The following is a 23,443-nucleotide window of genomic DNA, read 5'->3' on the forward strand; positions in this document are numbered from 1 at the left end:
CTAATACATTGCTGGTAGGAGTGAATGGTAAATGGTTCAAGTACTTTGGGAAATTGTTTGGCTGTATCTACTAATGTTAAACATATGCCTACCCTATCACTTAGGAGTTCTACTCTCAGGTGTTGTATCCAACAGAATGAATGCAAATGTTCATCAAAATACATCTTCAGGAATGTTTGTAGCAACCTTTTTATGTGTGTAAACCAAAATGAAAAAAATTCAAATGTCCGTCATCAGGAGAAAGGATAAATAAATCATGGGATATTCATACATTACAACAAAATATGAATGGAAAAGCTGAGCTACCGCTCCACACAAAAATATGATTAGCTATCACAGATGTATTAATAATACTAAGTAAAAGAAGGCAGGCATTAAGAGAGTTCTTATGCATGATTTCATGTATATGAAACTCAAATAAGAAAAATTAACCTGTGGGGACAAAAGTCCAAATAATGGTACCTTTGGCAGAGTGAATATTGACTTGGAGGGATTTTCCTGAAGTACTAGAAAATGTTTTATATTTGGATTTGGGTGATGGTTACCCAGGTATTTGTATGTATGTATAAGATATATATGTAAAATTTTATACTATATTATACTTCAATAAACAAAAAAGCCTAGTCTAATGCCAAAACTTCAGTTTCTCATCCAGCTAAAAGCTTTTCCTTTTTCTTTCCCTCCCACATCAATTCACAATCAATAATCTATAGTAGGGAAAGGAGAATTATAAGTTTCTTCCCTCATCCTTGGTCTACCTCCTCCCCATTCTTGTAGCACTATTTTGTCCCTTCTAGGATCAGATACATGGGGGAAAGAGGGATTAGAGAAGAGTTGGAAAAGCGTCATGTGTCTCGAGTTGTAATCTATCTTTGATGTCTTCTGAGTGTGGCATATCTCCAAAAGCTCACTCTTTTTTTTTTTTTTTTTTTTTTGTGGGGATGCTTCTGTGGGTTTTTCAGTGATCATGGTTCATTAGGAGCATCCTAATACAATATTAGGCATGAACAATGATCCCTCTAAGAACTCTAGTCACAGCTCTTGGCTCCTAGTGACCTCTCTAGTGGGAGGTCTGGTCAGGATGACTCAAGTCCTTTTCTCTTTTTTGGGTTACTTGACCCATAGAAAAACTGCCACGTCTTTGCCTGGCCAAGGGAGAACTTGCAGCCCTTCTCAACCCTTCCAGCCTCTCAGCTTCAGGACTCTCCTGGAGGGAATCATGCCTCACTTCCTGGTGCTCTTTCCTTTTTCCCCAAATTCCAGGGGACACATTCTTCAAGTGATTCTCTGAAGCTCCCCTCTCTTACCTTGGGTAGAAACAACCTTGGAGAGGGAATTGAATTTCCATGGTTTAATGATAGCTCTCATCAAATAAGTTGCTCTTACCAATCTTACTTCTACCTTTCATGTATTACTTGAAAGTAGATAATGGACTTATGGTAGAGCATGATTATTGTTTTAAGGTAGATGATGAGTGGTTCCTGCCTAGAAAGAGAAGTAATCATTTTATTTGCTTTGCCTTTTTTGCCAGTTACTTGAGGCATTCCTGAATGTAAAGAAGCTTTCTGTAGTATTAAATGCTGCACAGTTGTTTTTATTCCTTAAGTATTCCACTCAAAAATATTTTAGCTAGAAAATGAAGATTGGGAAATATAGGTTTTATCATGCACATATATACATATACATTCCCATGTGCAAAAATTATTGGAACTTCCTGGTAACTCTGTAAGTCTCTTGTTTCCACTTAAAAATAAGGAATAAATATTACCTGCTTTATATTACTGCCATGGGAATAAAATAGAAATGAATTATGCACATACAGAAATATACACATGCAAATATACACAATGCACATACAAACATATGATACTGTACTACTCAGAACAAAGTAAATGCTTAATAAGTGTTAGTTTCTTTTTTCTTCATGGGTGATGTACCTCTCATCCTCTTTCATTGAGCAAAGCAGCTTTCTTTACTTATAGGCTTTGGGTAGAGCAAAGAGGACTAGGGCTATAGGATTCATTATAAAGATGTGTTGTTTCCTTGCAAGTTTATTCTTTGGAAACTTTCAATAAAGGTATACAGTATTTGAAATTAAGCCAGGTATAGTGTTATAAATTAAGCATAGGACTAGAGTTAGTAAGACCTTGATTAAAACCCCAGCTCTACAACTTCTAGCCATTTGTTGATTCAACAAGTTGATTGAAGGCTTATTTTGTGCCAAGCACTGTTGTAGATATTGAGAATGCAGGGAGAAAAAGACAAAAAAAAAAAAAATCCCGTGTGGAGCTTATTTGGGGAATACAGGTAAGAGAACACTTGCATAAATGGACAATAAGCAAATAACTATAATGTTAAGTGGTGTGAACAAAAACAAAGCAAGATAACACCAATAGGAAGTAGAGGAGAGAAGACAGGGAGTGTGTGTGTGTGTGTGTGTGTGTCTGTCGTACATAGGACAGTTGTGGAAGCCTTATAAAAGACTTGAATAAGTGAGGGAGGAAGATCTAGGGGAAGAAGGTAAAAGAGTAGAATGCAATATTCTAGAATCCAATGAACTAAGTGTTTCAGGAAGGAAACTGTCAAATGCAATTGAGTGACAAAGTTACACGAGGATCTCTCAGTAGTCATATGACCCTTGGACAAGTTATTTACCTTTTTGAGCAATAGTTAATAATATATTAGATTAAGGAGTAAGTGAGATAATTTATGTAAAACACCTTTCACTTAGTAAACAGGAAACTGAAACTTTTCTTCACATTTTGCATGTAATAAATGTAAACTTATAAATTCATAGTAAAAGGTTTTTAAATGGTCTCAACTCAGTTTCTCCCTGAATTTACAAAATATTTAAGTATGCATGAGAACCAAAATATGAATATCAATAAATTAAATAATAATAGTCATCAAATTGTAGCTTTGTCTTTTTAACAGACTGTGTGTGTGTGTATATATATATATGTATTTTTTTTAATTTCAACTTTTTAGATTTGTGAGGGTACATGTACAGGACTGTTACTAGGGTATATGAAATAATGCTGAGGTTTGGGATATGAATGATCTCATTACCCAGATAGTGAGCATAGCACCCAATAGTTTTTCAACACTTGCCTCCCTTCCTTCGTCCCTGCTGTTAGTCCCCAGTGTCTATTGTTGCCATTTTTATGTCCATGAGAACCCAATATCTAGCTTGCACTTGTAAGTGAGAGTATGCAGTATTTTGTTTTCTGTTCTTGCATGAATTTGCTTAGGATAATGGCCTCCAGCTGCATCCACATTGCTGCAAAAAACATGATTTTGTTCTTTTTATGGCTGCATAGTATTCTATAGTATATAAGTACCACATTTTCTTTATCTAATCCACTGTTGATGAACACCTAGATTGATTGCATGTCTGTACTGTTGTGAATAGTGCTGCAATGAACATGCTTGTGCATGTGTCTTCTTGGTAGAACAATTTATTTATTTATTTTTTTGGATGTATACCCAGTAATGGGATTGCTGAGTTGAATGGTAGTTCTGCTTTCAGTTCTCTGAGGAGTCTCCAAACTGCTTTCCACAGTGGCTGAACTAATTTACATTCCCATCAACAGAATACAAGTGTTCCCTTTTCTCTGCAGCTTTACCATCAACTGTTGTTTTTTTACTTTAATAATAGCCAGTCTGACTGGTGTGAAATGGTGTCTCATTGTGGTTTTGATTTGCATTTCTTTGATAATTGCTGATGTTGAGCATTTTTTTTTCCCACATATTTGTTGGCTGCTTGTATGTCTTCTTTTGAGAAGTGTCTGTTTAATGGACTATCTTAGTAACAAGTAGTTAATTTGGTGGGTTGTGGGTCTAATTGTAATGTGTTTAAATATGCTGGAAATTTTTACATTAAAACCAGCAAAAATCATTTGAATAAGAGCTGAGAAAATATAGTTCAGCATTCATTGGGGTCTATTTTGCTAAATTACACTTTCAGTGAATGATCAGCAAATTATGCCCATTTTAAATCTAAGAAATAAGGGAATTGATTTGGTTCTCATCTGTTTCAGGCATTTCCCAATGTCTCAGCGTTGATTTTTAAATACACTTTCAATTTTATAGAATTTGGCTGCCTAATATGGCATGTGATCTAACCTGTATAGTAATGACAAAGTGCGACTGTTATACACTCTTTAAAGTAATAGAAAATTATTATATCTTTGATTATCTCACAATATTTACATGTCAAGTAAATTATTTTATAAAAATCAGGCATTAAAAATTCTACCCAGAGAGTGTTGAACAATGAAGATATACATTCAAGAATGTGTGGTTCAGGAAAATTTACATAAATTTAAATGATATGTTTTTATGTACTGTAGTTTTCTCCAGAAGAAATCTGTATGCTTTTTGAAAACATGACTCTTAGATGTTTAAAAGCTTGTCAAATACCCTACAGGAAAAGAAATAAAGTCATTTTACTTAAAGTAAATCATTTTTTTCAAATTTTCTTACGCACATTTATGTAGGTACTGAGAAAGAACAGGAGTTCTTTTACACGTTTTAAATACACAACACACCAGCTGCTACACCAGCTATCCACTAGAGAAAGGGAGAATAACTAAATTCTGCAGCAATGTGTAAAACTAAATTTATTGAAATCCCAGTGAAAGCTTTTGCTGTGTTTGGTATAATAGGGAAAATTCCATAAGATATCTTAGATTGCATTTTCTTCATGTTAATCTTTATAGTCCTTGTGCTCCCCGGTCAGTTTGTAAACATGCTTCATTCATTTAGAATGAAAACTCTCACCTCAGAAGCCAGCCAGGTTTGGTAATTACAGAACATTGTATTTCAAGTAACGTGACTACTCCTTGTTGCAAACACTGGATCCATTGAATTTGGTTCAGAGAGGTTAGAGCTTGGTGACCCCCATTAGTTATTTTTCCTCAAATATATAAGAAATGAATTTGTATTCTAAAGTGTGTAGTTTTGATGCGCTAATGTCAGCCTTTCTTGCATCTATATCCAAGGCTTTCTCCTAGTTATATTTCTGGTTTCAAGTGCTTTTTTAAAATTTATTTTTCATTTATTATAAGAAGCCAATGTATGTATTGAGGATTACTCATATTTTCTTTCATTCTCTTCCTCTTTTCACCTATCCTGTGTTTTCTGAAAGTAGATACAATCAAGTGTTTTTGTTCCTCTTAAGAAATCCCTGACAGGCCCAGGACACTGGCTACTGCTGTAGCTGTACATTGCTATACATAATTGATGACTTGGGGCTAAGCAGACAGCACCAGTACACAAACAAAATAGATTACTATACAGTGAGGGTTTTTAGGTCTTTGAATTTCCATTTTTGCATAGAAATAACTCCTTGCTAAGTAAGAAAAATTTCAGAAGGAATAAGTTCACTATAGTAATACATATTCTTCAGAGAACAAAGCATTTGCCAGCCATAGAAGATTTGGACAGTCTTAAGATTCTAACTTTACAATCCTGTCCTCCACTCCAGCCGTGTCTCAACTTAGCAGCACTGGTAACGTTCGGTTTTGCTGACATTTTGGTTACAAGTAAAATTAAAAAAAAAAAAAAAAAAAAAAAAAAAAAAAAAACAAAGTTTTAGCACGAGGAAAGTTAAATTTCCTAAGAGCACTTTTTGAGGTATTTCATAATCTTATTGCCCTTTCTGTTTCTTTGATTACCTGGAAGATGAGAAGGCTGGTAGATATAACTGGTTATCTTTTCATGAAGCTTTTGTGAGAGATTGGTGCCATGGGAATGGTGTTTATTAAGTCCCATTCATTATGCCCTGTCTTTCTTTTCCTCTAAGCACCACAAACACAATTCCTTGTCTACAGGCCTTTCACACATGCTGTTCTGACCCTCACCATTCCCTAAACCATTTTTAGGTGCCTTCCACCTCAACCCTTCTCTGGGCCATTCTTACTGATAATTTGGGTCTTAGTTTAGATGTGACAACTTTTGAAACCCCTCACTCAGTTGGGTGAGCTAAGCAGACTTCCCTTAACCCCATTATCTGGCCTTTACCTTTTTAGTTTGCTGTGACTAGACCATAAGATCTTTTAGGATAGAGACCAGGCCACCTTTATCTTTGTTTCCCCCTCCTCTTGGGTATGCCTATCATAGAGTAGGTATCCAAAAATTATTTGTTGAATGAAATCACAGAGATCCTAATAATATAAAATTGACTTGAAACATAAAAATAATGATATGGCTTGCTAGGTTTTAGATGATAGATTGTTAGAATTTATAGGTTTCCTGGATCTTTATTTTGTTTTTCATATCGTGGTATATTCTTAAGCATGCTGTGATAATAGAAAAAATAGATTACAATTATGTTACACATTTAAATACTCATGAAACTGTTTTGTAATTTCAAATGACCAATTTAATAGAAACAAAATTAGCTGAAAAATAAATATAGCTGAAAAATTATAATTGAAATTAAACCCAGTTGGAAAGGGAGACATGTATCTATGTAATTCTGAAAGTTTAGGCTCATAGCTTTATCTTGATTGACTTTCTTTTTCAAAAATAGAATTTCTCAGAAGATCAAAAGGTTTTCTGAATCCTAACATGTACTGTCTGGTTCTAGATATCCAGAAGAGGACATTGTTTTTCTCATTGTTTCTTGGACTGCCCTCATACCTATAGAAAATACATTACACATTTTGCATATATATGTATTTTTCTCTTATAACCAATGAAACATAAAAAGCTACCAAAGCTCTCACATGAAATTGCTGTTTGTTGTTTTTTGTTGTTGTTGTTTTCTTAGCACTACTTACTTGCAGAGCATATTCCACAGTTCCCCAATAGAGTTGGTCATCAGTTTGTACGTTAGCTTCCTAGTTTGTACATCAGTCATTGATTTCTATGACAAATAATTTTGAATTCCAACCTTATAAATGGAGATTAGGCCCATAAATGCTTTTTCATCCGTAAGACAACTGAACTACAGTGTAGAGTTGTGGGTGCTAAAATCAAACTGTTAGAGTCCAAATCCTGACCTCAAAAATTGCAGCTTACCTTGGGCAAATTAGCTAACTTCTGTGTCCATTGGTTTCTTCATCTGTAAATAGGGATGATAATTGTGCTTATCTATTGGCTTCTTTTCAAAATTACATCACACTTGCAAAGTGCAAGAACAATGTCTAGGAGGAATGCTTAATAAATAATACCTATTATTCATTTATTTCTTCATTCAAAAATATTAAATGGGCTCCTATTATGTCCCCAGCATTTCACTAGGTATGAGAAATACAAGATAGAGTAAAACTAAGCTTGGTCCCTCTCCTCATAAAGCTTACAGCCTAGTGGAGGAGACACAGGCATTAATGAAATAATCACACAAATAAATGTAAAATTAAAACTGTGATGCATGCCATAAAGGAGTGCATATTTGCATAGTGCCATAAGAGTGCATATTTAGGGGAATCTATAATGGCAGAAAGACTTCCTTGATGACTGAAGGAAGCTGATGTCTGCAGGTTGAAAGTGAATATAGCCCGGTCAAGAATAGACCAAGGGCCCTGTAGCTGGCATATAGAGAGCCAGGTGGAGAATGGAGAAGGATGGAGATGTAGGCAGGAGCAGATAATACAGAATGTTATAGACCACAGTTATAATATTGGTCTTTAAAGACCAGTGGGAAACTAATGAAGGATTGCATTTCAGTGTGGAAACTGTGTTGTAGTCTCCCAGAGTACAAGAGGTAAGAGAAGGTAGAGAAGAATGACCCCTTCCTAGATGTAGCACTGGTCTCAGGCTAAATTTAGAAATCAGAGCATTTGCCATTGCACTCTTGACTCCTTCTCTGTTCCTTCTACCTGGGTTGTTCCACCTGGGCCTGTGGTTCCCATGCCACTGTTTATCTCTCTGCATCAAGCTAGTCTTGCCCGTAAAAGTACCTCTTGCTTCAAAATACTTGACCTTTCTTGCTTCTAAGCAAATTTCATTCAGATAGAAGTTTCAGATTCATCTCAGTATTTAGAGGAAAGCATATTGACTAAGATGTGAGTAGCTTACTTCCAGAACAGTGTTCTCCAACTTTTTGAACTCCTTTACAGTCTTAAAATTTGCTGAGGACCAGAGAGAACGGTTGTTGTTTTGGGTGATATCTATCTATTGACCATATTTGAAATTAAAGCTGGAAAATTATTAATCCATTTAAAAAATAATGACTTCATATGTAAATTTGCACATTTTTGTGAAATATCACTATATGTTCCCAAACAAAAAGAAAAACTAGTGAGAAGAGTACTATTGTTTTGCATTTTGCAAATCTCTTTAATGCCTGGCTTAACATAAGACTGTTGGTGTCTCATATCTGCTTCTGTATCAGATCTCTTTTGATATCACATGTCATGTAGCCTCTGGAAAACTCCACTGTATAACTGCAAGAGAATGAGAGTAAAAAGGCAAATAATGTGTTAGTATTATAATGAAAGTAGTTTTTATCTCACCGTGCCCTCCAGAACATCTTAGGAACCCGTAAGTCCCCAGGCCACACCGTGAAAACTACTACTTCAGAAGAAAACATGCAATTTTAAAGCAGATGCTCATTAAGCCAAAAAGACCAGCATCCAAAATGGCATTTCAGGTAGTCTACAAGTGAAATGAAAAGAATTCAGACAGTGTGGCTCTAATCTAGTTCTGCTTTTCACCGCTTCTTCCATATATCTGTTTGAACCCATTAAACCCTCTAAAAATTTCAAATGATTTTTAGTGTTGGTAGAGATTCCTGTGAGTGTTTAGACAATATTGAAAATTCTTGAAACATGATATTTTTGCATTAGTTACTGTTGTAAGGCATAGTCTCCATTCAAAGTAAACTGTGATTTCTACATAGCTTCCTGCTAGCATCAGGTCACTTCATTTTTTGTGACAAAACCCCACTTAGATACTGAAGCTTAACTGTGTTTATCTTTCAAGAACTGATTTGTGAGGTGAAGCTAAAGTAATGAGAGATTGTTAATCTCTGTGCTCTCTTCCAGTTCAGAAATGACATGATTTTATCTTATTTTCTTATGTAGCACACAAACGCTTTCTGAGGGCGGCTAAAAACATTTGGAATGATGCATCATTTAAAAATGAGTTTTGCTCCTCTCATTGACAGACTTGAAGAACAACATTCCTTTAGATGATCTTTGTTGAATTTGTTAAAAATTTGTTTAATTTGTTGAATTTGTTTAAAAAAATTCCTTTAGATGAGTTTTGCTGAATTTGTTAAAAATTCATTTTCATTCTTACCTTGTACCTATAATATTAAGTTCCACCATCACTACTAGTGGGAATAAATTCTATCCTTTTTTCATTGATGTTAAACATGTATTTCTATCAATTCAATATTAAGTACTTTATTATTTTATTTCACAATCATGAAAGTGCCTGCAGGGAAGAGGAAGACCATGCCCACAAAAAAAGACCTGCTAAATCTGTGCTTCTCTTTAAACCAGCAGCTCATCGTGGACGGGTAATGCTCTTGACCACTACAGTTTCTCTCCCACATCACTAATATTTTCTGTTTTCTTTAAGGGAGGACATACATAAGTGATTAAACATTATAGAAGGACAATTGAAAAGCATTTACACTCCTTCATTTGAACTGAAATTCGTAGGTTATCTTTGAGATGTGTCACTCATAGATAAATGGTTAGGAACATATTGGACTTAGAGGTCACAGATGAGTGGCCCACAGATCACATGCAGACCACAGATGTGCTGTTTTTGGCTTGTGTTGTGTGTGTGTGTGTGTGCGCGCGCATTTATTTTCATCTGAATTTGAATGCATATACTCTGGGTTTCCTAAGTTGTCCTTACTTCCTATTATTTTACTTGTGGCCCAATCTGTACATTTGCCTTGCCAGTCTGGTGGCTGTCAGTATTTGAATTAGTAACTCTGCAGCAAGCAGTCATGTCTGGGGAAAATAGAAAAACTCAAGAAGATCACAATATATACTGTGATATAATAAATCACCTAATAGAAAATTGTTTGACAAGGAGGCATAATTGCTTATCTTTTAAATTCTTAGTTATATGAAAAAAATAGCTTTAAAGGTAAATGAAAATAATAGTTGATTGACAAGCATGCCTCAAAAATGACATTTATTATATAAAGATTTTTTTAATAGCTTAACACAGGAGTTAGGGTATGAGATTTTGAAAGGGGGTTGTATCTTCCTCAAAGAGGTCATCTATCACAACTTTGTTTTTTCATTATATTACTCTTCTTATTTATGTGTACTGTTTTATCTATAAAAGATATTTAATGTATATTTAAATATATAGAATCAACCATACAACTAATTTGTCAAATGCATACCTTTGCAGTGTTAGTTTATCTGGAAGGTTCCACAGCACCACCTAGTGCCCTGTATTTTATTTTGCATAATATTTTTATAAATTTTAAAATTCTTATCACATTTTAATATCAAATATTGCCCTGAAACAAATACATGGTTTAAGCAGTATTATAAATAGAATCCTATAAAGTAATTCTTGCATGCTTAATTGAAAATTTTAAGTGAAACTCTAAAAAATGATAATTGTATAATAGTACTATTATTAAAACTTACTGGTAAAAAAATTCACTAGTATTTCTAATTCACATATAAAGACACTCTTAGAAGATTGTTACATTGTGTGTGATCTAATAGAGCTGTTGGTAGGGTTTTTGTCCAAAGCAGATACTTATTTCTTCTTTTTCTTCTTGTATTTGCTGTTCTCTAATAAATTAAAAATATTTTTTTGGGGCTTTCTCTTGAAGGTCATGATTTCCAAGTCTTTATACTTTTAACACTATAACAGCTCTTATAAATTTCAGATAAAACTGTATAACCACTTTTTAAACTACAATTGTGAGATATTTAGAGATAGATAAAATACTTCTACATTAAAAAATAAAATGAGTCAAATGAAAGAATGAGGTGTGATTATATATTCTTTTATGGAAAGAGCTCCGGGAAATACAGGGAATTGGGAAAAGATAAAGCTATGTGCAGAATACTGTATATAGTATGATTGTCTTAAGAAAACGGTATAAATTTGAATAAGTTAAGACGGCTAGGCTAGATGGATGAGTAGGTGGGTAGAGGAAATGGTGGATACTGTTTTGTTTTTTTTTTTTTCTGTAAGGAATTACAAGAAACTGCTAATGTTTCTGAGTTGAGAGAGTGCTAGAAATTTTCAATTTTTATTTTGTACTTTTCTATACAACTAAAAATTTTCTAATGAGATTCATTTATAACATTGTTTAAGGCCAACAAGGGTTGTTTGTGTTTTAAGATTATGAACCATTTCATTTTTCCTTATAATATTTTCTATATTAAAAACAAAGCCAAATTTTTAAATAAAAAATTAGTGTTATAAGGTAAGCATCCATCTCATAGATTTGTCTTTTTAGAAGGCTTTACCATACATTACTTTTTAATAGAACCTGTAAGCCCCAAGAAGGCAGACAACTTTGTCAGATTTGTCACACTGTAGCCTTGACTTCTGGTATTGTATCTGACACACAATATGTGCTCAGTAAATGAATGTTGAATGAATGAATGAATGAATGAATGAGGACATTTTATATTGTGTCCAACTACTATATAGAATACGATATAATGAGATGTATTATAGTGAAATTTTATCCTATTTGTGTATAAGCATACATGTGTACGGTTACATTCTTATGTCTGATGTCATTAAAACACTAACACTGGGCCAGGCGCGGTGGCTCAAGTCTGTAATCCCAGCACTTTGGGAGGCCGAGGTGGGTGGATCACAAGGTCAGGAGATCAAGACCATCCTGGCTAACACGGTGAAACCCCATCTCTACTAAAAATACAAAAAATTAGCCGGGCGTGGTGGCGGGCGCCTGTAGTCCCAGCTGCTGGGGAGGTTGAGGCAGGAGAATGGTGTGAACCTGGGAGGCGGAGTTTGCAGTGAGCCGAGATCTTGCCACTGCACTCCAGCCTGGGTGACACAGCGAGACTCCGTCTCAAAAAAAAATAAAAAATAAAACACTAACACTAATTCGAATTAGTTCAAAATATAGAATATCAAAAACTCTAAATTATACTTTCAAATGTTTGTGTATGGCCATTTTGGGGATGGGGGGTTGGTTTTGCCTATTCTTAATGAAATATTTTATACAACATATTAGCTATATTTGGAACTCAGTTATATTGAAATTCAATCCAAATGGTTACTAAAGAACAATACTCTGATCATTTCCCTCTTATATTTAAGTTCCTGATAATTCTATCACAGTGACCTAATGATTGCTACTTTTAAAGTTCCTGCAGTTTATACTTATATTAATCATAAAATGCTAATTACTCATTACAGATATTCAATTCCTAACTACTTATTTAAAATTCCATGACATTTTATAAGCTACCTGTTAGTGAAAATCCATCCATAAGCATGAGCTATATTGTTTTATTTTAAACATGCAGTGATTCTTACAACTGTGCTGTGCATAGATTTTTTTTAAACTGTCAAAGTGTGTAGAAGTTGCCCTCTACTGGGGAACTAGAAAAATTATGTTAACATAGATTTTCAATTTCCTTAAAGACTCTTCAGTAAATCCATTGATGTGATTTACCAGATGATTGCTTCTTGCTCTCTGGCACTTCTAAATTCTGAAGATATTGAAATGATTAGTAGAGGATATTTAAAAATAAATGTCTGACATTAATATATGTACATCCATTTCTAATTGAAAGTGTTGGCTATTTCTTATTAAAAATTCCTTAGTAACAACACCCAATAGCTAAGGTCTAGAAGTAATTTTATTGGGATGAGTCTCTAGCGAAACAGTAAGGAGAATTAGCTGTATATAACTATGTAACTAAAAATGAGTCAGTACTGTTTTTAATAATTCACCATAGAAGTGTTCAGGGGAAAAGTCTAAAAGTCTGATCACTCTATATATTTATATATATACACACACACATACACACACACACACACACAATTTTCTTTGGCTAGAGCCTTTGCATTTTCCTGGGTCATAAGGTGAAATTTGATTATGGTGAAGTGATTTGCTTGTTCTATTAGTTGTTGAACTTTTTATACCAAAAAAAGTCCACTGACCAGTTCCTATAAACTGATAAGACAGCGTTCTTCCTTTTGCTATTACTGCCTTTCCTTCTGCCCTTGAGAGTTCCATCAGGCTTTGGAGAGCACTGCCCTAGATAGGTTCGGAGTCTAGGATACATCTCTAGGTTGTTAAGACCCCAATCACATGGTATATGTTTTTCTTCTCCTACCCCCTGATATTTAATAAAAATAAACATGTTATTAAGGAGAAACCTGTTTAAAATTGGTGTCAATGGTGAGAGGTAGATAGGGAAAGAAGCAACTACTGATATTTAATAAAAATAAACATGTTTTCACACACCAGGACCTGTCGGGGTGGGGGACAAGGGGAGGGAGAGCATTAGGACAAATATCTAATGCATGAGGGGCTTAAAACCTAGATGATGGTTGATAGGTGCAGCAAACCACCATGACACATGTATACCTATGTAACAAACCTGCATGTCGTGCACATGTATCCTGGAACTTAAAGTAAAATTTAAAAAAAATCAAAAACAAACAAAAAGACAAATGAAACTACAAATGTGCAGGAAAACATCTCAGTAGAAGTGAGGATATGAGAAGAAATGCCTTATCTGGTAGATTAGACTTGAAGAAAAAATAATAAATAAACATGTTATTAAGGAGAAACCTGTTTAAAATTGGTTTCAGTGCTGGGAGGTAGATGGGGAAAGAAGCAACTACGTACCCATATCCTACTGCCTCTTTGTGTTGGGGGTAGCAGGAGGATTTGTGGACCAATGATGCTCGTGTGAGGTGCAAATCTTTCTTAGGACCATTGGTTAATCCACCTCCTTCTCCTGACTGAAGCCTTTCTGAGTCACAAAGTTCAGGGCCAGTTTTCTAAGCTGTAGGAATGGCTCTAGCTAAGGAATATTATAAAAACCAGAGTGAATCAGATCATTGATATATGAAACAAGGCAAGTGGAGTGCAGCTGTCTCCATTCATTTTGTCCATCTTATACTCAGTATTGATCGTCACAGCTAGATCTAACAGCAGTGTGTGCCATCATTTAGACACATCCAAAAGGAATAGATGAGCTGTGCCAAACCCATTCATTTCACATGTGTAGACATGGTCTGGGTGTTTTGTTTGTTTATGTTAAAGTTCTTTTATAAATCTGAATAGTGATTTTGATTAAACCATTATTCTAAGTGTCTTATTTAAAAGAGAATCAATTTTTAATTATTTTAGAAGTTTATTTTAACATTCAGGAACCTACATGAGAAGCCCCTTCCCCAAATCTCTTGCAAGTCACTTTCCATTGCCTCCTTTCTCTGTCCTCATTGAGCTTCATACTGTCCCCCTCCTCCATCTTCCAAGTCTCTGCCTTGCTTTTTCAAAAATGTTCTCCCATAGCCTTGTTGGTAATTCATGGGCCTTTTAGGGTAAGGGTGAAAGTGCCTATTTCAAGATTTAATCTGTTTTAAAAACCTTCCTCTAATCTGTTCTAATTTTATCATCTATGTGTTTTTGTTTTGTTTTGCTTTATATGTATGGTGAATAATATAGTGCTGAGTAACTGCTTTCAGATCTTCCATATGTGAGCTTTGTTCTACTCAAGTGGTTTGTAGGAGGCAGTGTGGTATCAGAAATAAAGAATTGGGCAGGGAATTTGAGACACTAAAGTGCTACTCCTTGTGTTTCCACTAACTCTGCACCCAAGAATGAGAGACACTGCCTCCTTGGGCCTCAACTTTGCAGTTTGTAAAGTGAGGTAACACATATTCCTAGTGTCTCTTTCAGCTAGAATTCTTTGATTTCCCTAAATTCTTAAAGAACTCTTATCCAGGATATAAACACAATGGTAAAGATCTTGGATTCTGGAACCAGACTGCATGACTTGCTTCCCATTCTGCCATTTACTGCTTGGGAATTCTGAACAATTCCTTGTCTATGCACCTCAATTTTCTCCTCTGTAAAATGAGAATTATAGTGTCACCTTTCTCATAGGTTTGTTGTGAGAACCAAATGAGTGAGTAAATATAAAGAGCATAGAATAGTTGCTGACATATACACAGTAGACATTCAATAAATGTCAGCTAGTCTCATTATTATTACAAACACAAGGGTTTTAAAGCATTTCAGAAAGTGTGTGTGTTTCTTATCAAATGGATATGCTGCTCCCTGAGAGAAACATTTGTGGACACACATTCATCTATTCATTTGTTCTTTCATTCAGCAAAAAAAAATATTGCATGCGTAGTATTTGCCAGGCACTGTCATGTTACAGACATCAATGAGCAGAATGGCAGATACACATTAAATCTTTTAAACCAGTGGGAAAAAACATCCAGTTTCACTCTAGTGACCTAAGAGAGTTACTTAGTGCCTTATTTTCATGTATTCCAACACCATTGGCAAGTTATATATGTAATCGTTGACCCTAATTTTAATTAATATTATATATTTTACATTAATTTTCTACAATCTGTTTCCTAAATACCTTTTTCTTTTAAATTTTCTACTTCCTCCTTTGCACGTTTTTTTTCTTTTTAACAACTCAGACCATCTCCCGATCTCTCAATTTTTGTTTTTATTCCTTTTGCTGAGTTCTGTCTTCTAACACTTCCTTAGCTTAGTCTCTATAAGCCTCTTTTTTATTCTCACCTATAAAATTAGGATAATCAATTTACTTACCAGAATTTTAAATTAGATAATGTTTGTAATGTACTTAGCACAGTTCCTAGTACATAATATACCTCAATAAATATTGTCTGTTTTTATGATTGTAGTATTTTATATCAACTGAACCATGATTCTAAAGCAAGAAATACTACAAGCTCCTGTGTATAATATTCAAGCCATAGGAACTTTGACTGACCATTAGATAATGTGAAACGACCCTCTTGACATTTTAAGAGAGCTGTGCGTCTTGTGTGTAATGTTTGCGGTGCTACTAATGATCGGCTGCTCCATGTGTTCTCAGGGAAAGTAAAACTGCAACCTCAGATTGCAGCTGTGTGCCCATGGTGGAGGCATGCAGGCCAAAGTGAGCTCTGGTAGGTCTTACTTTCACTATGAAAGCTTATGTCTTTATAATCTAGTCTTCAAAAAATAAATTTTGATTTAGTTTCCTTTTGCTTCCTCCTTGGTCTAATATATACTCTGCAAATAAGCATTTTTAAGAAACTTCTTTAGAAAATTATTTATTACATGTTAAATCTAAAACTTAGAAGATGCTTACATGAAAATCTTTTGGAAAATGCTAGAAAGTTCCCACATCTATGTTGCTCTGGGCTCTAATCAAATTTCAAATTGGTTTTGTTACTCTTAACCTGGATAGAAAAAGCCAAGTTAATATATTACAGCTCTATGAGATTACGTAGCCTGAAGATTTGGTTTTTCAGTTAAAAACGAAAAAGAGAAGTCATGAGTTTGAACACTGTTTTTTATCTTTAACATATATCACTACGTTAGTTCTAATCAGCAATGTACATATTATTCCACTTTTGTGTTCTTGTATTTGTCTGTCCTCTTTTATATAGCTCTACATATTAGAGCCCTAAACCCCACACATTCCGTCTGCTAAGCATCTTTAATTTTCCCCTCTGCACTGATCCCCATCCCTTTGCTTCCATTATCCTTGTAAAGGAGAACCAACTTTAGATTAGAAATGGTAAAGTAAATATTGGCAAAGGAAAGCAGGTCCAAGACAGGCAGACTATCTGCTGGTCCAGACAAATTACATCATAGGGTCCTGAGAAAACTGACATTTGAGATTTCTGAATCACTATCTTTGACAAATCATAAAGAGAAAGAGCAGAATCAACAGCTGCTGGGAATGTGCAAACATCACTGCAAATACCAAAAAGAGGAAGAAAGTGGATTTTATACACTATTAACTAGTAATTTTGATATCAGTCTAAAGAAAAATTAAAGAATGGGTCATTAAATAGTGGGTTATAAGGAGTTACAAAGGAACATAGTGTGATTTTTAGAAGCCAGTGTGGGTTCACTCAAAGCCAAGTTATTAAAAACAAGTTTGTTACACTTATTTCTGTTTGAAATATAATTTCTAATTCAAAGCAATACTTCAGAGCAGGGATCTGCAAACTATGGCCCTGGGGCAAATTTTATCACGCCAATTTGTTTACCTATTGTCTTTGGCTGCTATCCAGGTACAATAGCAGAGTTGAGTAATTGCAGAAGAATCACTGCAAAGGCTAAAATAATTATTACTTGGCCTTACACAGAAAAAGTTTGCCCACCTCTGCTCTAGAATCTAAATCCATTTTTTAACATTTTTATGTGCCTACAAATTATCTGGGGATCTTGCTAAGATGCAGATTATGACAGTAGTTCTGGGGCGGAGTCTGATATTCAGCTAGTTCTTACAAGCTTCCAGGTGAAACCAATGTTGCTGGTGCTTAGATCACATTTCAGTCTAGTGAGGATCTAGATTTCAAAAAGACATTTAGCAGATTCACCCATTTTAAGAAAAGAAAGAGAGTAAATTATGAGTTGGAAGTCACTTCAGTTGGTTAGCATCTTGTTTAAATGATAGTGTTCATGAAGTGTTAGGCGATCAATGTCATGTTGGAGAGAAGTTTTTCTGGTCATTCCAAAATGATTATCTGATTTTCATTTCCTTGTATGGGAATATTAGCTCAGTAGTGGTATTTGGTGGGAGCAATAACGGGCTTGATAACTCATATGTTTAGATGACCAATATCAACTGGGTTGGTCTGTGGGACAGTTCCTCTGTTGGGCGACAGTTCTTTCTGTGTCTCACATTTCTATACATTTTGTGTGCAGAGGCACTGACTACCCTTTGTTCTCAACTCTGGAACAAAGCGCAGCTTTGCTTTATGCCTGTTATAAAAGATTCAGGTTGCTTAAGCTCAGTATTCCTTTCCTGGAATGCAGTCCACTGCTTCTGCAGGCATCCATTCAGGCCCATCTGCATCACCTGCTTGACTTGGTGACGAGGGGAAACGTCACCAACATCATGCTTAGGCTGCTTGCTGTTCTGTGAGTGGTAAAATCCTTTGGCTGTGATCCAGGACTCTTGAGTCTTCTGCCAGCATACTTGAATGTGTGGCAGACCAACCTGTCATCTTGAAAGTGTGGTAATTTCAGACCCTTCACCATCTTAGACTCTCTCCCAATAGTCATAACACAGATTCCCAATCACTGACTTTACCCTTCCTCTGCACCCATCTTCCCCTCATTTTAGTAAAATCCTTCATGTTCTACAAAATAGAGAAAAGAGAAGCTCTTACATGAAAATGTCTTCAACTTTCCAACATCAAGCATTCAAGTCTATGTTCATCCGTACCTACTATAACCTCTGCTCTTCTTTTACAATAAAGAGATACCCACCCTCTGCTGTCCTACAAGTTAAACCCTCTAGCTGTGTGCTAGGGCTCCTTCCCTGCTGCCTGTTTAGTTGCAATAGGTAAAATTCCTTCTCTTTACTAAATCTCTATTCCCGTGACCCTCTTTTGCCTCTTTTCTATGAATTTTAAGAATCCTTAAGATTCTTTCAAAACAAACAACAAAACCAAAAACAACGAACTCCATTTACCACACTTTAATTCTTCTTACATTACTGTTGTTGTTTATCTCCTCCTCTTTACAGCTATACTTCTTGAAAGAGTTGTCCAAATTGCCTCACTTTTCCCTCTTCTTTCTCAGTCCTCCATGTACTCCAATTTAACTTTCACGCTAGTCATCTATTGAAATTATTTTCATCTAGGCCTTCAATAAGCTTCAATCTATAGTCTACATTTCTTAACCTATTTTCTGTAGCAGTAAATCACCACACCAAGCTGTATGCTGAGGACTACTCAGCTGTTTTCACTGTCCAGACCCTATTCTGAGTTTCAGTCTCATAAATCCAGCTATCACAGTATCTCTAGTTGGAGGCCTTGCAGATACCTGAAACTCATCATCTTTCCCAAGAAAAATGGATCTGTGCATCCCCAGTTCCACTCTGGCTCAGTAATTGGCTCTATGATCTCCTGTTTGGTTAAGAATCACTTAGAAAACTAAGAAACTGTTCTTCCTTCTGTTTTGACACTCTCCCCACAAACTTAATTGAACAGTCTACTAGTCTAGTTTTCAAATACGTTTTGAATCTGTTCTGTTGGTCCATCTTGATGACTAAGATCCCATTGCCTTAGCCCAGATCAACTTCTGCCTGGAGTCCTGAATAGCCTCCTGCTTAGCCTGCCTCCCTCTGATCTTCTTCTGCTTTAATGTCTTCTCCAAAGTACACACAGAGTAATTTTTACCTAACCACAGAGAGCACCGTGCCAGTGCTATTGCCCCTCCCCACACTCATGGCTGCATAAACTCTTCCAGTGGCTTCCTCTTACTTTGAAGTGAAACCCAAACTCTGTACCATGAATTACTAGGCCTTTCTGATTCATCTGTCTTTTAACTTCATCTCTCACAGCTACACCCCTCACATTCTGCTCTTCGCTTTCAGTTTCTATGTGTTCTTCTTGCCTTCATTGCCTTTACAGTCTCTCCCCTCTGCCTGTGTTTCCTCTCCCTCCACTTCTTCTGTTCTGACTCCTTTGCTTGGCTAACTCCTTTTCTTCTTTCAGTTCTCATCTTAATTGCTTTCACCTCCCTATTAAGCACTCTCATAGCTCGCTGTAATGTTCATTTTGAATGTTATCATTTTATTGTAACTGCTTAACTGTCTTCTCTAAAAAACGTTGAGGTCATTGATTGTGTATGTGTCATTTGCCTCTGTGTCTCATCATCTAATAGGGTCTGGCATGGTAGTCACTAATAGGTATATGTTGAATGTGTCAGTGACAAATCAAAATCTGAAAAGATCATAGGCCAAATCTAATAAGCTAATGTTTAATTTAAGTGTATAAGACCCTTAATTTTGGCCTGAAAAAACATCACACTTTTTTGAGGATAAGATGATAGAGGTATTTTTTGATCAAAGTGTTAAAGTTAGAGAGGAACAAGGTAGAACTGTTTTCTCTGGTGGGAACTATTTATGGCATAAACTGTTATGACATAAACCATATATTCACCTTTTCCCCTCTGCACCAGTGATGTATGATATGTAGTACTCAATAAATGTTTGCTTAATTAAATGTAATGTCGTTAGGACAAGCCAGCTGCCATTCCTGTAAGGCCTCACTGGGTGACATTGCTTTAATGGGATCACCACAATCCAGGAATAGGTCCATATCTTTACATATCCAGAAATGTCATCAGCACACCTTAGTGTGGTTACGTTCCAGGAGACCGATGTCTACTAGTCAGTGTGCTCTCTTCCTGTCAGAAATGCTACTTGGAAAACAAAATTATTACTAAAAGTTTTCTTGACGAGCATGGTATATTATTCTGTCCTTGCATTGCTATAAAGAAATACCTGAGACTGGGTAATTTATAAAGAAAAGAGGCTTAATTGGCTCACGGTTCTGCAGGCTGTACAGGAAGCATGATGGCCTCTGCTTCTGGGGAGGCCTCAGGGAGCATTTACTCATGGTGGAAGGCAAAGCAGGAGCAGGCGCTTCACCTGGTGAAAGCATGAGCAAGACAGTGAGTAAGGTAGGAGGTGCTACACACTTTTAAATAACCAGATCTCATGAGAACTCACTATGGTGAAAATAACACCAAGGGGATGGTGCTAAACAATTCATTAAGGATCCACCCCCGCAATCAAATCACCTCCCACCAGGCTCCACCACCAACATTGGAGATTACAACTCAATATGAGATATGGGTGGGGATACAGATCCAAATCATAGCACGTGGTCTCAGACTAGAGAGAATTAACTGGACAATTTCAGTGGCTAGTATTATCCAACTCAAATAGTCTGATGCCTCTGTCTTCACTATAGTGTACTATGCCTAATAAACCAGCATGCTCATGTCAGCTGCTAGACCATAACTGCTAAATGTTTGATTTGGGCATGTTAAGGTCCTTAGTCTGTGAAGGTCTAGTTGTAAAGGGGAAAGTATAGTCAGAGGAGAGGAAAGAGGCCCTCGCTCACTAGTCCACCAACACTTTCTTTCTAACTACCCTTCCCTAGGCTCCTAATGTCTCTTTCTTTTTTTCTAAAAGTTTTCTCAGTTATATATCTTGACATTCATGCTTATAATGTCATATTCTTTGGAGACTATATACCCTGACTATTTTGTTGGAATTTAGATGTGTCCAGAATTCCCTACACCACCTCTTTATAATTTGTTGCTTAGGATTTGTTGACCAGTCTCTCTCATTAAATGTTGGTTTGATATCATTTTGTTCTTGAAGAATGAACTTTTCACTAACTGTTTAAGATATCACTATATACTGACCACAGGACAAAAGGTGAAGATAGCCTGGAGGTTTAGGTTGACAGTAATCTTTTTTTAAAAATGTTATTTCCATTAATACAAATTCAGAAGACAGGAGTTGTCAAAGTATAATTTTCAAAAAGTTAAAAACATGACTTTCTTACACATACAGAATGAACACATGTCAAACATTTATTTAACTGAATAATGAGGAAACCATCAGGGTGGTGAAGCTAGTTCTGGAGAGATTATAAAAATAGGGGTTACCCAGGCCATTAGAAAAGCATACTGAAATAAGTATGCTGAATTAGAGACAAAACTGGCCAATGCCTACAGGGCAATAAAACCGTAATTATTGTGGTTATTTTTCTTCTAGACAGAAATCATTTCCATCACTACTGAACAAAACTCGGTAAGTTAACACATAATTTTATAGTCAGGGTCTTAACCAATAGTAAATAGAAGTCAAACAAAAGTGGTTAAGTAAACCTTGTATTGGATGATAGATAATACTCCAAGATGACATTAAAGGGACATGCTGTCCTCTTGTTGCTTCATTTCCAAGTTTTGGTCAATTGTTAATAAGTGAGACTGACCCATAAATGTGGACCCTTAAATTTATCTGGGTGAGTGTATGTCCAAGAGAAAGCTCAGAACCCTGCCCTAAGAGGAACAGTGGAGGAACTGATGACTTTTGTCCTAGAGAAAACTTACTGTAGGGGCTAAAATGCTAACTTCAACATTACTCTTAAAATATAACCCTGAGGAAGTAGCTGAAGGCGGCATCGATTTTATTTACACCATTTGGGAGCATCATTTAAAAAGCCATCACCAGGAAGGAGGGTGAGGCTTGCCCTAAATTGCTTCAAGGGGAAGACAGAGCAGCAGTGGTAGTGGTTTGGGAGCAGTATAAGAGTTTTCTCCTCATGAGAAAGCTTCAGCCGGGCCACTGTTTGGCTGAAGAGAAAGGGTGTCTTCTCTCTGGGAGATTCTCTGACAAAAGCCAAGCCATCACAGTTCCCATCCTTATATAATGCTGTCCTACTTCATAGAATTGTGAGGATTACATAAAATAACACAAAAGTCCTTAATACAGTATGCAGCATAAGTACTGCATAAATGTTAACTTTTATTATTTTAATAATACTTGCGATGACTTCCCCAAAACTTAATTATGGTGCTCTTGTCAGAATGAATGCATCACGGCTGACTCATTTCCTAATGCAACTGAAAAGTAGCTTTCAGCATTATATAAGGACATGAGGGAGACAGAGACAAGGGTTCACACTTTAGATGAGGACTAGACCAGGGTATCTCTCAGATCCCTTTCAAAACTGATATTCTTTATTCTGTGAAAACTGAGTTAATGCAGTATCCTGGAGACAAATCTAAAAAGTCAATTTTAGTATCTGTGTGATCTTTGTAGTTGTTGCAGCAAAACCTCTTGATAACATTTTCTATTTCAAAAATTTCATAATTTCACTTTAGTTTTGCCTTTCTTTGCAAGTCCTATAGATGAGAGAAGCACATTAACAATTTTGTTGTCTTGTTGTTATTTGGGGCTTTTTGTTAGTATTTTGATGCAACTAAATCTGTATCTAAGATTTAACACGCTTTTTCTTTCCACTAAACTCATTGAAATACATTCACCTAGTCATTCACATCTGAGGTGTAAATGGATTTTCTGAAAGTTTTTTCAGGAGACAATGAAAGCCAGTCAGTTTGTGACTTGACTTCTTCAAGTGTTGCAATCAGAAAGCTTTATACAGCATCCCAATTGCAAGGATGCTAAAGTTATGCCTTGATCTTGAATCTGCAAGGAGGAGGTAACATCTTTTGCTAGAAGTGCTTATCTCCTACTGCTTTGGTTTTATCCATTTTCAGGAGAATTTACTTAAGAAAGAGAAAAGAGAAATAATTAAATTGAGCTGCATATACTCAAAAGAAAATAACATGTTTATTTAATTTTCTAGTTTTCAATGATTTTTGCTGATGCAGTTTGAATGTTTAGCTCACCCTTTTTACCACTGATATTTGCAAAAACTTGACTCTAAAAAAATGTGTCTGCCATATGACATGAAGGCTTACCTC

At 35.7% G+C, this 23,443-nt stretch overlaps 1 protein-coding gene across 4 annotated transcripts in view; it reads left to right on the forward strand.

Annotated features, from left to right (window-relative positions):
* Positions 1–23,443, forward strand: part of SLC10A7 (solute carrier family 10 member 7) — a 277,847-nt gene that overhangs the window by 182,221 nt on the left and 72,183 nt on the right. For 2 of the 4 annotated variants that reach the window (XM_023227260.1, XM_023227265.1), the window contains exon 6: positions 21,729–21,764. The exons of the other annotated variants lie outside the window; for them this stretch is intronic. In XM_023227260.1, coding sequence (XP_023083028.1) covers positions 21,729–21,764 — 36 coding nt within the window. The remainder of the gene's footprint in view (positions 1–21,728; positions 21,765–23,443) is intronic. 4 annotated transcript variants of the gene reach the window in all.

The sequence above is a fragment of the Piliocolobus tephrosceles genome, chromosome 3 (genome assembly GCF_002776525.5).
Source record: "Piliocolobus tephrosceles isolate RC106 chromosome 3, ASM277652v3, whole genome shotgun sequence".
In the NCBI taxonomy this organism is placed as follows: Eukaryota; Metazoa; Chordata; class Mammalia; order Primates; family Cercopithecidae; genus Piliocolobus; species Piliocolobus tephrosceles.